Here is a 12,465-nt window from a genome sequence, read left to right as displayed (position 1 = left end):
CCCTCTGCCCCTCCCCCACTCACTCATGTGCTCTCTCTCTCTCTCTCTCTCTCTCAAATAAATAAATCTTAGAAAAAATAATTTCCGACAGAGAGAAGAGCTGCCAAAAGACTGTCAGCTCTCCCTTGGCTAAGACTCTCTTGATTTCAACTCCTTTTTTTTTTTTTAATTTAAAATGCCCATGCGCGTTTTATTAATAAAAACTAACATTGCCAAGTTAAACAAGTCAAACAATTAAAGTCTCTTTATATTCCATAAAATATTACAGAAAAGTTTATTTGTGTTTCAATAAAAAGACTACTGTTTAGAACAGGCAGCTGACAGCAACTGTGCGGTTAATGGGTCTTTGTGAATAAATTTTAAAAGGGACTACTGCCTGTCCTGAAATTCCTTTTTCTTCTTATAAAAAAATAACTATTAAAAATGATTGACAAATTCTGAGTTAAAAAACAGAACATTCTCTCTATTTAATGTCGACTTCATCACAGATTACAGGAGGTGAGAGAGCTCCCATATACCCTCTAATTCAGTCTTCCATATGTATATAACCATAATATAATTATGAAAATTAAGATATTAGCATTAGTACAATATCATTAATGAAGCTTCAGTTTTTATTTAAATGTGACCAGTTCTTCTCCTAATATCCTTCCTTTTTCCCAGGAACCAATCCAGGATCCTGCATTTAGTCTCCTCCAAACTGTTTTCAGTCTTTGTCTTTACGACCTCACCTTTAAAGGTACTACTCAGGGAGAGGAGACCAAGATGGTGGAGGAGCAGGAGACCTAAATTTCATCTGGTTAAAGGGAATTCAGGGAGAAAGCTATCATATTATTCTGAACACCTGCGAACTCAACCAGAGATGGAAGAAAAGAATTGCTGCAACTCTACAAATAGAAAAGCGACCACTTTCTGCAAGGTAGGAGGTGCACAGAAGTGAATCTGAGGTGATATTTGGGAAGCCAGACAGCAGGAGGAGGGAACCTCTATCAGCTGGGGACCAGCAAGTGAGAGACCAGTGGAGCATGAAATCGGAACTTTCAGAAGTTTGCTCCAGTGAGGGACATCACTCAGGTGGCTAAGCAGGGAGTGATCCTCTGGGTCACAGAAAGACCAGGGATGCCTGAGTGGCAGAGCTCCCAGGCATCAGACTGGGGAAGCCAGCTGCAAAGAGTGAGCCCAGGAGTGGGCTCTCAATTCATGGTTGCCATAAACCCTGGTCTGTGGCAGAACTGGCAAGACCCCCTTTCCTCCCCTGGGAGGAGGGGTAGGGGTGTAGAAGCAGGCCACAGGAATCTGCTGGGTTTGGAGACTCAAAAGCAGGTCTCAAATACACAACCTAATGCTACACATAAAGGATCTGGGAAAGAAAGGCAAATAAAGCCTAACCCCAGTAGAAGAGAAATAATTTAGAGCGGAAATCATTGAAATAGAAACCAAAAGAACAGTAGAAGAAATAAACAAAACAACAACAACAAAAAAAGAACAATGAAGAGCTGGTTCTTTGAAAGAATTAATAAGATTGATAAACCAGACTTATCAGAAAGAAAAGAGAAAGACCTCAAATAAATAAAATCATGAATGAAAGAGATCACAACCAACACCAAAGAAATACAAACAATTGTAAGAACATATTATGAGCAACTATATGCCAACAAACTAGACAATCTGGGAGAAATTGTTGCATTCCTAGAACTATAGACTACCAAACTGAACCACAAAGAAATAGAAAACCTGAAGAGACCATAACCGGGAATGAAATTGAAACAGTAATCAAAAATCTTCCAACAAACAAGAGCCCATGGCCAGATGGCTTCCCAGGGGAATTTTACCAAACATTTAAAGAAGAATTAATACCTATTCTCCTGAAAGTGTTCCAAAAAAAAAAAGAAAGAAAGAAAGAAAGAAAGAAATAGAAGGAAATCTTCCAAACTCATTTTATGAGGCGCATTACCTTGATCCCAAAACCCGATAAAGACCCCACCAAAAAGGAGAATTACAAACCAATATCCCTGATGAACATGGATACAAAAATTCTCACCAAGATACTAGTCAATAGGATTCAACAGTACATTAAGAGGATTATTCACCACAACCAAGTGAGATTTATTCCTGGGCTGCAAGTTTGGTTCAACATCTGCAAATCAATCAATGCAATACACCACATAAATAAAAGAAAGTATAAGAACCAAATGATCCTCTCAACTGATTCAGTAAAAACATCTAAGTACAGGGACGCCTGGGTGGCTCAGTTGGTTGGGCAGCTGCCTTCGGCTCAGGTCATGATCCCAGCGTCCTGGGATCGAGTCCCACATCGGGCTCCTTGCTCATCAGGGAGCCTGCTTCTCCCTCTGCCTCTGCCTGCCATTCTGTCTGCCTGTGCTTGCTCTCTCTCCCTCTCTCTCTCTGACAAATAAATAAATAAAATCTTAAAAAAAAAATCTAAGTACAGTATCCTTTCTTGATTAAAACTCTTCATAGTGTACATACCTCAATATCACAAAAGCCATCTATGAAAAACCCACAGCAAATCTTTGCAGATGGCATGTGGAAAACCCAAAATATTCCACTCCAAAACTACTAGAACTCATACAGTAATTCAGTAAAGTGTCAGGATATAAAATCAATGCACAGAAATCCGTTGTGTTTCTATAAACCAACAACAAGACAGAAGAAAGAGAAATTAAGGAGTTGATCCCATTTACAATTGCACCCAAAACTATAAGATACCTATGAATAAACTTAACTAAAGAGGCAAAGGATCTGTACTCAGAAAACTATAAAGTACTCATGAAAGAAATTGAAGAAGACACAAAGAAATGGAAAAATGTTCCATGCTCATGGACTGGAAGACAAATATTGTTAAGAGGTCTATGCTACCTAGAGCAATCTACATATTTAATGCAATCTCTATCAAAATACCTTCGACTTTTTTCACAGAAATGGAACAAATTATCCTAAAATTTGTATGAAACCAGAAAAGACCCTGAATAGAAGAGGAATATTGAAAAAGAAAGCCGAAGTTGGCAGCATCACAATTCCAGACTTCAAGCTTGATTACAAAGCTGTCATCATCAAGACACTATGGTACCGGCACAAAAACAGACACATAGATCAATGGGACAGAATAGAGAGCCCAGAAATAGGCCCTCAACAATATGGTCAACTAATCTTCGACAAAGCAGGAAAGAATGTCCAATGGAATAAAGACAGTCTCTTCAACAAATGGTGTTGGGAAAATTGGACAGCCACATGCAGAAGAATGAAACTGGACCATTTTCTTATATCACACACAAAAATAGACTCAAAATGGTTGAAAAACTTCAATGTGAGAACAGGAATCCATCAAAATCCTTGAGGAGAACACAGGCACCAACCTCTTGACCTCAGCTGCAGCAACGTCTTCCTAGGAACATCGCCAAAGGCAAGGGAAGCAAGGGCAAAAATGAACTATTGGGACTTCATCAATATAAAAGCTTTTGCACAGCAAAGGAAACAGTCAACAAAACCAAAATACAACCAACAGAATGGAGAAGATATTTGCAAATGACATATCAGACAATGGGCTAGTACCCTAAATCTATAAAGAACTTACCAAACTCAACACCCAAGGAACAAAAAATCCAATCAAGAAACAGGCAGAAGACATGAACAGACATTTCTGCAAAGAAGACATCCAAATGGCCAACAGACACATGAAAAAGTACTCAACATCACTCAGCATCAGGGAAATACAAATCAAAACCACAATGAGATAGCCGCTCATTCCAGTCAGAGTGGCTAAAACTAACAAGTCAGGAAACAACAGATGTTGGCAAGGATGTAGAGAATGGGGAACACTCCTATACTGTTGGTGGGAATGCAAGCTGGTATAGCCAATCACTCCGGAAAACAGTAAGTTGAAAGTAGAGCTACCCTATAAATTTGTATTTATCCCAAAGATACAAATGTAGTGATGTCATGGGGCACGTGCACCACAATGTTTATAATAGCAATGTCCAAAATAGCCAAACTATGGAAAGAGCCCAGATGTCCATCAACAGATGAATGGATAAAGAAGATGTGGTAGGGATGCTTGGGTGGCTCAGTCAGTTAAGCATCTGCCTTCAGCTCAGGTCATGATCCCGGGGTCCTGGAATTGAGTCCCGCATTGGGCTCCATGATCAGTGGGGAGTCTGTTCTGCCTCTGCCTGCTGCTCCCCCTGCTTGAGCTCTCTCTGTCCTATAGATAAATAAAATATTTTTTTAAATGTGGTAAGTACATGTGTGTGTGTGCGTACACATACACACAATGGAATATTACACAGCCATCAAAAATGAAATCTTGTCATTTGCAATGACATGGATGGAACTAGAGGGTATTATACTAAGAGAAATAAGTCAATCAGAGAAAGACAATTATCACATGATCTCACTGATATGTGGGATTTGAGAAACAAGGCAGAGGATCATAGGAGAAGAGAGCAAAAAGTGAAACAAGATGAAACCAGAGAGAGAGAGAGACAAACCATAGGAGACTCTTAATCATAGGAAACAAACAGGGTTGCTGGAGGGAGGTGGGTGGGGGAATGGGGTAATTTGGTGATGGACGTTGGGGAAGGCACATGATATAAGATTGATGAATCACAGGTCTGTACCCCTGAAACAAATAATACATTATATGTTAATTTTAAAAGAGTACTTGTCAGTTGTTTTGTAGAATATTCCTCAATTTGAGTTTATCTGATGTTTTCCCATAATTTGACTGAGGTAATACATTTTTGGCATGTATTCACAGGGAGTTCATGATTTAAGTGTCTTATGGGTGATGTTAACCTTGGTCACTTGGTTAAGGTGGTATCTTTACTATAAAAGTTATCATTTCTCCCTTTATAATTAATAAATAACTTAGAGGACATACTTTGATACTATATGACTATTCTCTTTCTCAAACTTTTACCCATTAGTTTTAGTACTTACTAGTGGCTATTATTTGTAACAATTATTGCTCTGATGTTCTAATTCACCATGATTTACTGTTTATTAATTGGAATTCTGTAAGGAAGAGCTGTTCCTTCTCTACTATTCATTCATTCATTCATTTAACTACTTACATTAGTATGGGGTCATGAATATTTATTTTATTCTATTGTTACTTTGTTACTCAAATTATTCCAGCTTTGGCCATTGGGAGCTCTTTCAAATTGTTTTTTTTTTTTTTTTAAGATTTTATTTATTTATTGGACAGAGAGAACACACAAGAAGGGGGAGTGGCAGAGGGAGAGGGAGAAGCAGACTCCCCACTGAGCAGGGAGCCTGATGCCAGGCTCGACCCTGGACTCTGGGATCATGACCTGAACTGAAGGCAGATGCTTAACTGACTGAGCCACCCAGGTGCCCCTTCAGATTGGTTCTTGTGTACTTTTTACTTATTCCCACTCCTCACTCTCTTTTTTCATTTTATATATTTTTTAAAGATTTTATTTATTTATTTAACAGAGAGAGAGAGAGAGATCACAAGTAGGCAGAAAGGCAGGCAGAGAGAGAGGGAGGCAGGGTCCCCACTGAGCAGAGAGCCCGATGCGGGGCTCAATCCCAGGACCCTGAGATCATGACCTGAGCCAAAGGCACAGGCTTTAACCCACTGAGCCACTCAGGCGCCCCTTTCATGTTATTTTTATTAATAGAATTTTTATTTGTTGAATAATCTTAGATTTACAGAAAAAACTGCAGACAGTACACACACAGTTTCTACATATCCTTCACCCAGCTTCCCCTAATACTAACATCTTATATAACCATGATGTATTTGTCAAAACTAAGAAGCTAACAACATTGGTACATTACCATTAACCAAACTCTACACTTGCTTGAATTTTATTAGGTTTTCCACTAATGTTCTTTTTTCCAATCCAGGATACTCATTTCATTTAGGACTCCATCCCTTTTTGAGTACTTTCTTACTCACTACAAATGCTCCAGACTTGTCTTTCATTTTCTCTGCCCAGTCCTGGAATAAACCACTTCTCTGAGGAGCCCCAGATAGGGAGTTTTGAAAAATTCCAATGCCCAGAAAGCACCCTAGATTAATTAAGTCAGAATCTCTGGCTCTTGAAACCCAGGCATTTATAGTTTTAAAAGCTCCCCTGGTGATTGCAATGTGCATTTGAGACTGAGTACCACTAATGCAGACCTTACCTCTCATTGCCAAAGAATAGTTGAAACTATAATGGTCAATTCCCTAATGCCAAAGACTTAAATGTATTTCCCAGCGGGCTCTTCTGTTCCCTGAAGAAAAGGGACTCCAGTTTATTCTTCTATAATCAGCACCTAGCCCAGAACCTAGCACATAGAAGGTAAGAGAAATGTCATTTAATGAAAATTAAGTAAGTGAATTAGGTGTTGGCTCCCTTAATGAAATTAGCCTCAGCCTTACTTCCTTTTTCCTAATCTCCTATCTTATATTAGATGTTTTTGCTACTAAGTAAGGCTGCCGGCCACAAAGCCCTTGGGCAAATTTTCCAGACAGAAATCCTTGTATCTCCTCCTTAGAATGATGCCAGTGCTGGCTTCCTCCCACTAAGTCTACTGCCAACTCCCCTCACTTGGGTTCCTTTCTGCCACTTCTACCCTCCAACAGCCCTTATAGAAAATGCTCAGAAAAGGTAGCAGCATCTTTATTCCCCGTACTTTGTCTGTCCTCCCTTTTCCTAACCTGCTTCAGTGTCTCAGCTTCTTTTCGAGAGAGATACAGAGGGCACAGGGTCTGGAACTAGCCAAACCAGAGTCAAATCCCAATTCTCCCACTTACTATATGTAAATACTTGGGCAAATTACTGAACCTCTCTGAGTCTGTTTCATGGTATGTAAAGTGGATGTAATACCACCTGCTTTGCAGGACTTTGAGAAGTCAAGAGAACATTTTTGCTAAACTAGAGCACTGTGTGAGCTCAGAAACAGCCACTGTGATTGTTGTTGCTGCTGTTGCTATTGATGTTGTTGGTAGTAGTAGTAGTGGCAGTAGTAGTAGTAGGAGTGGTGGTGATGGTGGTGGTAGTAGTAGTAGTAGTGATCAGTTTCCTGAATCACACACTATTATTTGGAAGGGACAGCGCAAGGCAAATGAATTCTATAAAGGTGAGCAAGAATTTCTACCCACCTGTCCAGGGATCTAGAGTAATAGAAGTTCATTTAGAATTTGCAGAATTCTTTGCAATCACCTACACCATCCAGAGGAAATGGTCAAAATTGTATAAAGGCAACCTCAACTAAAGCAATTATTTGCTGAGAACACCATCTATTTACGTAACCCAAAGATAATAATAATTAACATGGGAGTGGCACACATTGACATCTTTGGAGTGCTTTCGTTTGCATCATCTCATTTAATTAAAACACCTCCCAGTCTCAAGGTGGCTATTTTTTTTTTAACCATTTCACTGATGAGGAAAATGAAGTTGTATGATACAGTCACTGAGCTAGCAAGTGATGGAGTCAAAACTCACACAAGTCTCTCTGATTGGGACATCCTTGTGGTTTCCATTACTGGGGTTTTTTTTTTTTTTGGTTTTTGGTTTTTGTTTTTCTGTATAGGCTTATAGGTGGCAGAAGACCACACTCATTTCCAGCTCTGTTTGAAACAGGAGTTTTCAGGAAAGGCTTAAAAGACTGGGGGCACCTGGGTGGCTCAGTGGGTTAAAGCCTCTGCCTTCGGCTCAGGTCATGATCCCAGGGTCCTGGGATCGAGCCCCACATCGGGCTCTCTGCTCAGTGGGGAGCCTGCTTCCTCCTCTCTCTCTCTCTCCGCCTGCCTCTCTGCCTACCTGTGATCTGTCAAATAAATAAATAAAAATCTTTAAAAAAAAAAAAAAAAGACTGGACTGCCTCACTGAAGAAAATGCCAAATTTAAAAAAATGGGTGAAGGGAGTCAAAAGGTACAAATTTCCAGTTTTAAGTGAAATAGGTAAGTCCTGGGGATGTAATGTACAGCATGGTAACTATAGTTATTAATACTGCTTGCATATTTTAAGGTATTTAAATAGCACTGTATTGCATCACAAGAAAAAAAAATGTGTAACTGTCACCAACTAGACTCCAAGACCTGACATTTACTGCCCACCTGCTTGTACTCACTAACTTTTGTCCTATATTTTTCCTTAAGCTCTTCTTTCTGGCTTACCTCTTAACTCAGGCCAATGAAACCCAAACCTACCCCCAGGGGATGGCTATGGCCCTGACACCACCTCCTACTGTCCCAGATGACCCGGACTGCTTGAGCTAAACCCCAGGCTAAGGCCTACACAGATGGACCATGGAGTGACCTGTGGAATGACCAGCAATTACCTTTACCTCATTGTAAAGGAGAAGCACAAGTCTCATTTACATAATGTATAATGTGTGCCTAGGCATGTTTCCTTACAGCACATGTGCAAAGTTATGTCCCCCTTTACATACCATGACAGGGTTTTCCTATCTAAAATATTCATTCTAACTCTAAACAAAAGGAACCCATCCACCCTGGGAGAGTTACCGCTTTGGAAGCTATTTGCCATGATCTCCTTATTTGTGCAAAAAGAAGTTTTCCTTGTGCAACAAATTAACTTGCAGTTTCTGACTCATCAAGGAGCCAACTCACATTGGTTTGGTTACATAACTGTGTATGATGATGGATGTTAACCAGATTTATTATGGTCATCATTCTGCAATAAATACAAATACCAAATCATTATGGTGTATATCTGGAAGTAATACAATGTTAAATGTCAACTATACCTCAATGAAGGAAAAAGAATTTGGAAAAAATTGCTGAGCCTTCCCCTTCTCATTTGGCCTCCTCATCTTCTCCCTCTGGCTTAGTGGGGGCTTGTTTTTCTGGCAACTTGTTTCACCAACTAATCAGTTAGCTAACTAACCAAATAACCAACATGATTAGCCTATGCTAGGAGCTGTGAGGACACCAGAAAAGATGTCCAGGCCCTTTCCTCAGGCCAGCACAGGAAACAGAAGTAACCCACTTAAGCAGAGTATGTGCAGTCAACAGTCAAAGGAGAGAGAAGTCTGGGAAGAGTCTAAAGGTAGAGGGAATGACAAGGGGAGTATGGGTTTGAGTTGAGGAAAGGAACAGAGTGCTTCTGGTAGGAAATAACGATATTAAAAGCTAGGACGAGGAAATGAGGGTATGAGAGGTGAAGACAGCAGCTACCTGTGGTTCATACCATTGTCAAAGAAAAATGGGGAATAGAGTTGAGGCCTGAATATGCAGAATCATGAAACAAACAGTGGATCTGAGCATTCATGCACTGAGCAATCTCATGCACTGAGCAATGGGGAGTTGTGAAGGTTTTTGAGCTAGGAAGAGACACTGTAAGTTTGATGTTAAAAAGCCAATTCTAAACATCTGCAAATCGCTTTAGAATAATTTGTTGCCTGATTTAAACTAAAACAATTTGTTCTCAGAGGAAGGAAGGAAGGAAGGAGAAAGAAAAGACAGAAAGAACTCAAGGCTCCCACCAACACTGCAAAGTGCCCAGTACCTCAGAGCATTAAAATTTTAAGTTTCCCTTAAATGTGTTTTGGCATGAAGAAACATCAAAGACTAAGGAGCTTCAATTTTGGAACAACAAAGCATGTAGGTACAAGTAGCCACGAGTGGAGCAAAGAAAATTATGTAATCTTACTGGTAGAGAAAATGCCCCAAACCAATTTTTTAAAAATGCTATGGAGTACCTAACTGCTACTTTTTCTGCAGTGACCAGGAGAAACCCAATTTTTATAGGTCTTATACCCAGTATTAAGGTTGCAAATTAAGCCTTTTTATTCATGTATATATTGTTAGAATCTTTATTTTACTTTACCCTGTCTTTACAGTTAACATCCCAAGGCATACACAGAAAGACCCAGATAACCATATTTTGCCTTTTAAAACCAGATGAGACAAAATTTTTTTGAAGGTTTTATGTATTTGTCAGAGAGACAGAGAGAGAGCACAAGTAGGGGAGCAGCAGGCAGAGGGAGAAGCAGGAGAAGCAGGCTCCGCACTGAGCAAGGAGCCTGATGCAGGACTCCTGATCCCCGTACTCTGGGATCATGACCGGAGCCACTTAACCAACAGAGCAACCCAGGTGTCCCAGATGAGATAAATAATAAAATGCATGGAGCTCTGCTAATCTATCTGCTTTGATACTTTATCTTTCCAAATTGTTCTGTGATCATTAGGAAAGAGATTTCCAAACAGAATGCAGGCTTTTGTTTTGTGAATGGGGATGAAGGTTTAAGATGTGAGAAACCTTTTTAAAAACAGACACAATATGTTCTATACATATATTGCAACTCCAAACTCTGCTAAAGTATTTTTCACCTCCTTAACCTATATTTGAATCCCAAGCTACTGGCTATATTCTAATTTATACTTACCTACGAGTAAACAAGGAATCAAGGCGTAGAGAAACCACATGATAAGATTTGTCAAGACTTCTTCTAAAACCACAGAGAGGGTCTGTGTTTGGCAGATTCAGCTAGACCTGGAATATTGTTTCCTTCCAGAATGAAGCATTCTGTCCATCTCAGCCATCCTTGCTTCAGAATGCAGGTGTTGGAGCTGAAGTCTGAATTGCCGTGAAGACTGAATTGTTCTAGAAAGAGGAGTCAGCCCAGACAGCTCAGAAGGGGCGGGCTGTGCAGCTCCCTCCTTTCTGTCCAAACCCAGATATTGCATCAGAGGGAGTGGCCTAGAAGAGTTCCAGAGAACAGGTAACTCTGAGGAGCTTGAGAATCTGCCTAGGAGAGATACCTAAGGCTCTGTCCTGGAGGACCCTGGCTGTCCCTAAAGGCCTCACTCGTGGTGAGCAAGCAAGATTACTTTACCCTCTCCTCAAATAGCTATTGTCTTCCAAGTCTCCATCTTGTGAGTTCATTCAAGCTGGGTACTTACTAGCTCCTTTTGCTACATACTCCAGAAAAGGTAAAGTTGTTAAAAAAATTTTTTTTTAAATATCTTTTAAGAAGTCAGAAGGTGAAGAATATAGCTTTATATTTGCTTATATTTGCAAAAAGAAAACCTGGAAGGAGATACAGAAACTAACAAGATTGGTTACCTTGGAGCAGAGAGAGTGGGAATCAGCAAGATGGAGGAGAAAAATGGGAACAAGACTCCCTGCAGGACATCTTTGTTTGGGGACTTTTTTTTGAAGTTGGTTTTTTTTTTTTTTTTTTTTTTTTTTTTGTAAATATACATAACAAAGTTTACCTTCTTAACAATTTAAAAATTATTTTATTTAAATTCAATTTAATTAACATATACTGTATTAGTTTCAGGGTAGAATTTAGTGATTCATTAGTTGAATATAATACCAAGTGCTCATTACTTCAAGTGCCCTCCTTAATACCCATCACCCAGTTACCCCATCCCCCCGCCCATGCCCCCTCCAGCAACCCTCAGTTTGTTTCCCGGAATTAAGAGTCTCTTATGGTTTGCCTCCCTCTCTGTTGTCATTGTATTTTATTTTTCCTTCCCTTCCCATATGTTCATCTGTTTTGTTTCTTAAATTCCACCCAGGAGTGAAATCATATGCTATTTGTCTTTCTGAGTTCCTTCTTAGCCATTTTTAAGTGTACAGTTCAGTGGTATTAATATATTCAAATTGTTATGCAACCATCACTACCATCCATCCCCATAAATCTTTTCATCTTATAAAACTGAAACTCTATACCAGTTAAACAGTAACTCCCCCATTTCTCCCTCCCCTTAGCCCCTGACAACCACCATTATACTCTCTGCCTTTATGATTCTGACTACTCTATCTCATATAAATGGAATCATGCAATTACTTGCCTATGACTTATTTCACTTAGCATAATGTCTTCAAGATTCAGCCATATTGTAATATATTATAGAGTTTCCTTCCTTTCTAAAGCTAAATAATATTCCATTGTATGTACATAACACATTTTGCTTATCCTTCATTCATCCATCAATGGACATTTGAGTTGCTTCCATTTCTTAGCTATTGTGCATAATGCTATTAACATGGGTATACAAACATCTCTTCAAGACCCTGTTTTCAATTCTTTTGGGTGCTGTATATCTTTTTGTACTGTTTGATGTAAGCATTAGTGGGATGCATTAGTGGGCCAATATGGGTTTTAGAGTGCCACAGATTTTGGTTCCACTTTCAGAACTTATTTGCATTATAACCTTTGGGAAAGTTAATCACCTATTTTTTATTCATTCAACAAATATTCACCAAGGGCCTGCTGTACCCTAGAATCTGGGAATTCAATAGTCCCTGCCCTAATCCCAAAACTTTTCAACTAGTGGAGAAGACAGATATGGAAATAGTCATAAATCAATACTGAAGATAAAGTGACAGAAATATCCACAAGGGAATATAGGAGAGCAAGACTGGGTGGCAAGGAATGAGGCTCATGGATCCAGGATTCCAGACAGCTCTGAATGCTTTGTTGAGGAGGTTAGAGTTTATCCTGAG

At 39.5% G+C, this 12,465-nt stretch overlaps 1 protein-coding gene across 2 annotated transcripts in view; it reads right to left on the bottom strand.

The window, feature by feature from the left end:
- LOC111155008 (interleukin 20 receptor subunit beta) overlaps nucleotides 1-10,776 on the bottom strand; it is a 36,550-nt gene extending 25,774 nt beyond the window's left edge. Inside the window, exon 1 of one of the 2 annotated variants that reach the window (XM_022515000.1) lies at nucleotides 10,394-10,776. In XM_022515000.1, coding sequence (XP_022370708.1) covers nucleotides 10,394-10,433 — 40 coding nt within the window. In that variant the 5' untranslated portion in view covers nucleotides 10,434-10,776. Of the gene's footprint in view, nucleotides 1-6,177; nucleotides 6,203-10,393 lie in introns of those variants that run through there. The other variant, XM_022515001.1, reaches the window with a different exon arrangement.
- Between the last annotated feature and the right edge of the window lie 1,689 nt (nucleotides 10,777-12,465).

Source organism: Enhydra lutris, unplaced genomic scaffold (assembly GCF_002288905.1).
Source record: "Enhydra lutris kenyoni isolate GAN:26980312 unplaced genomic scaffold, ASM228890v2 scaffoldscaffold39, whole genome shotgun sequence".
In the NCBI taxonomy this organism is placed as follows: domain Eukaryota; kingdom Metazoa; phylum Chordata; class Mammalia; order Carnivora; family Mustelidae; genus Enhydra; species Enhydra lutris.
Note: the sequence above shows the minus strand (reverse complement) of the source record. Positions and strands in the feature narration are given on the sequence as shown.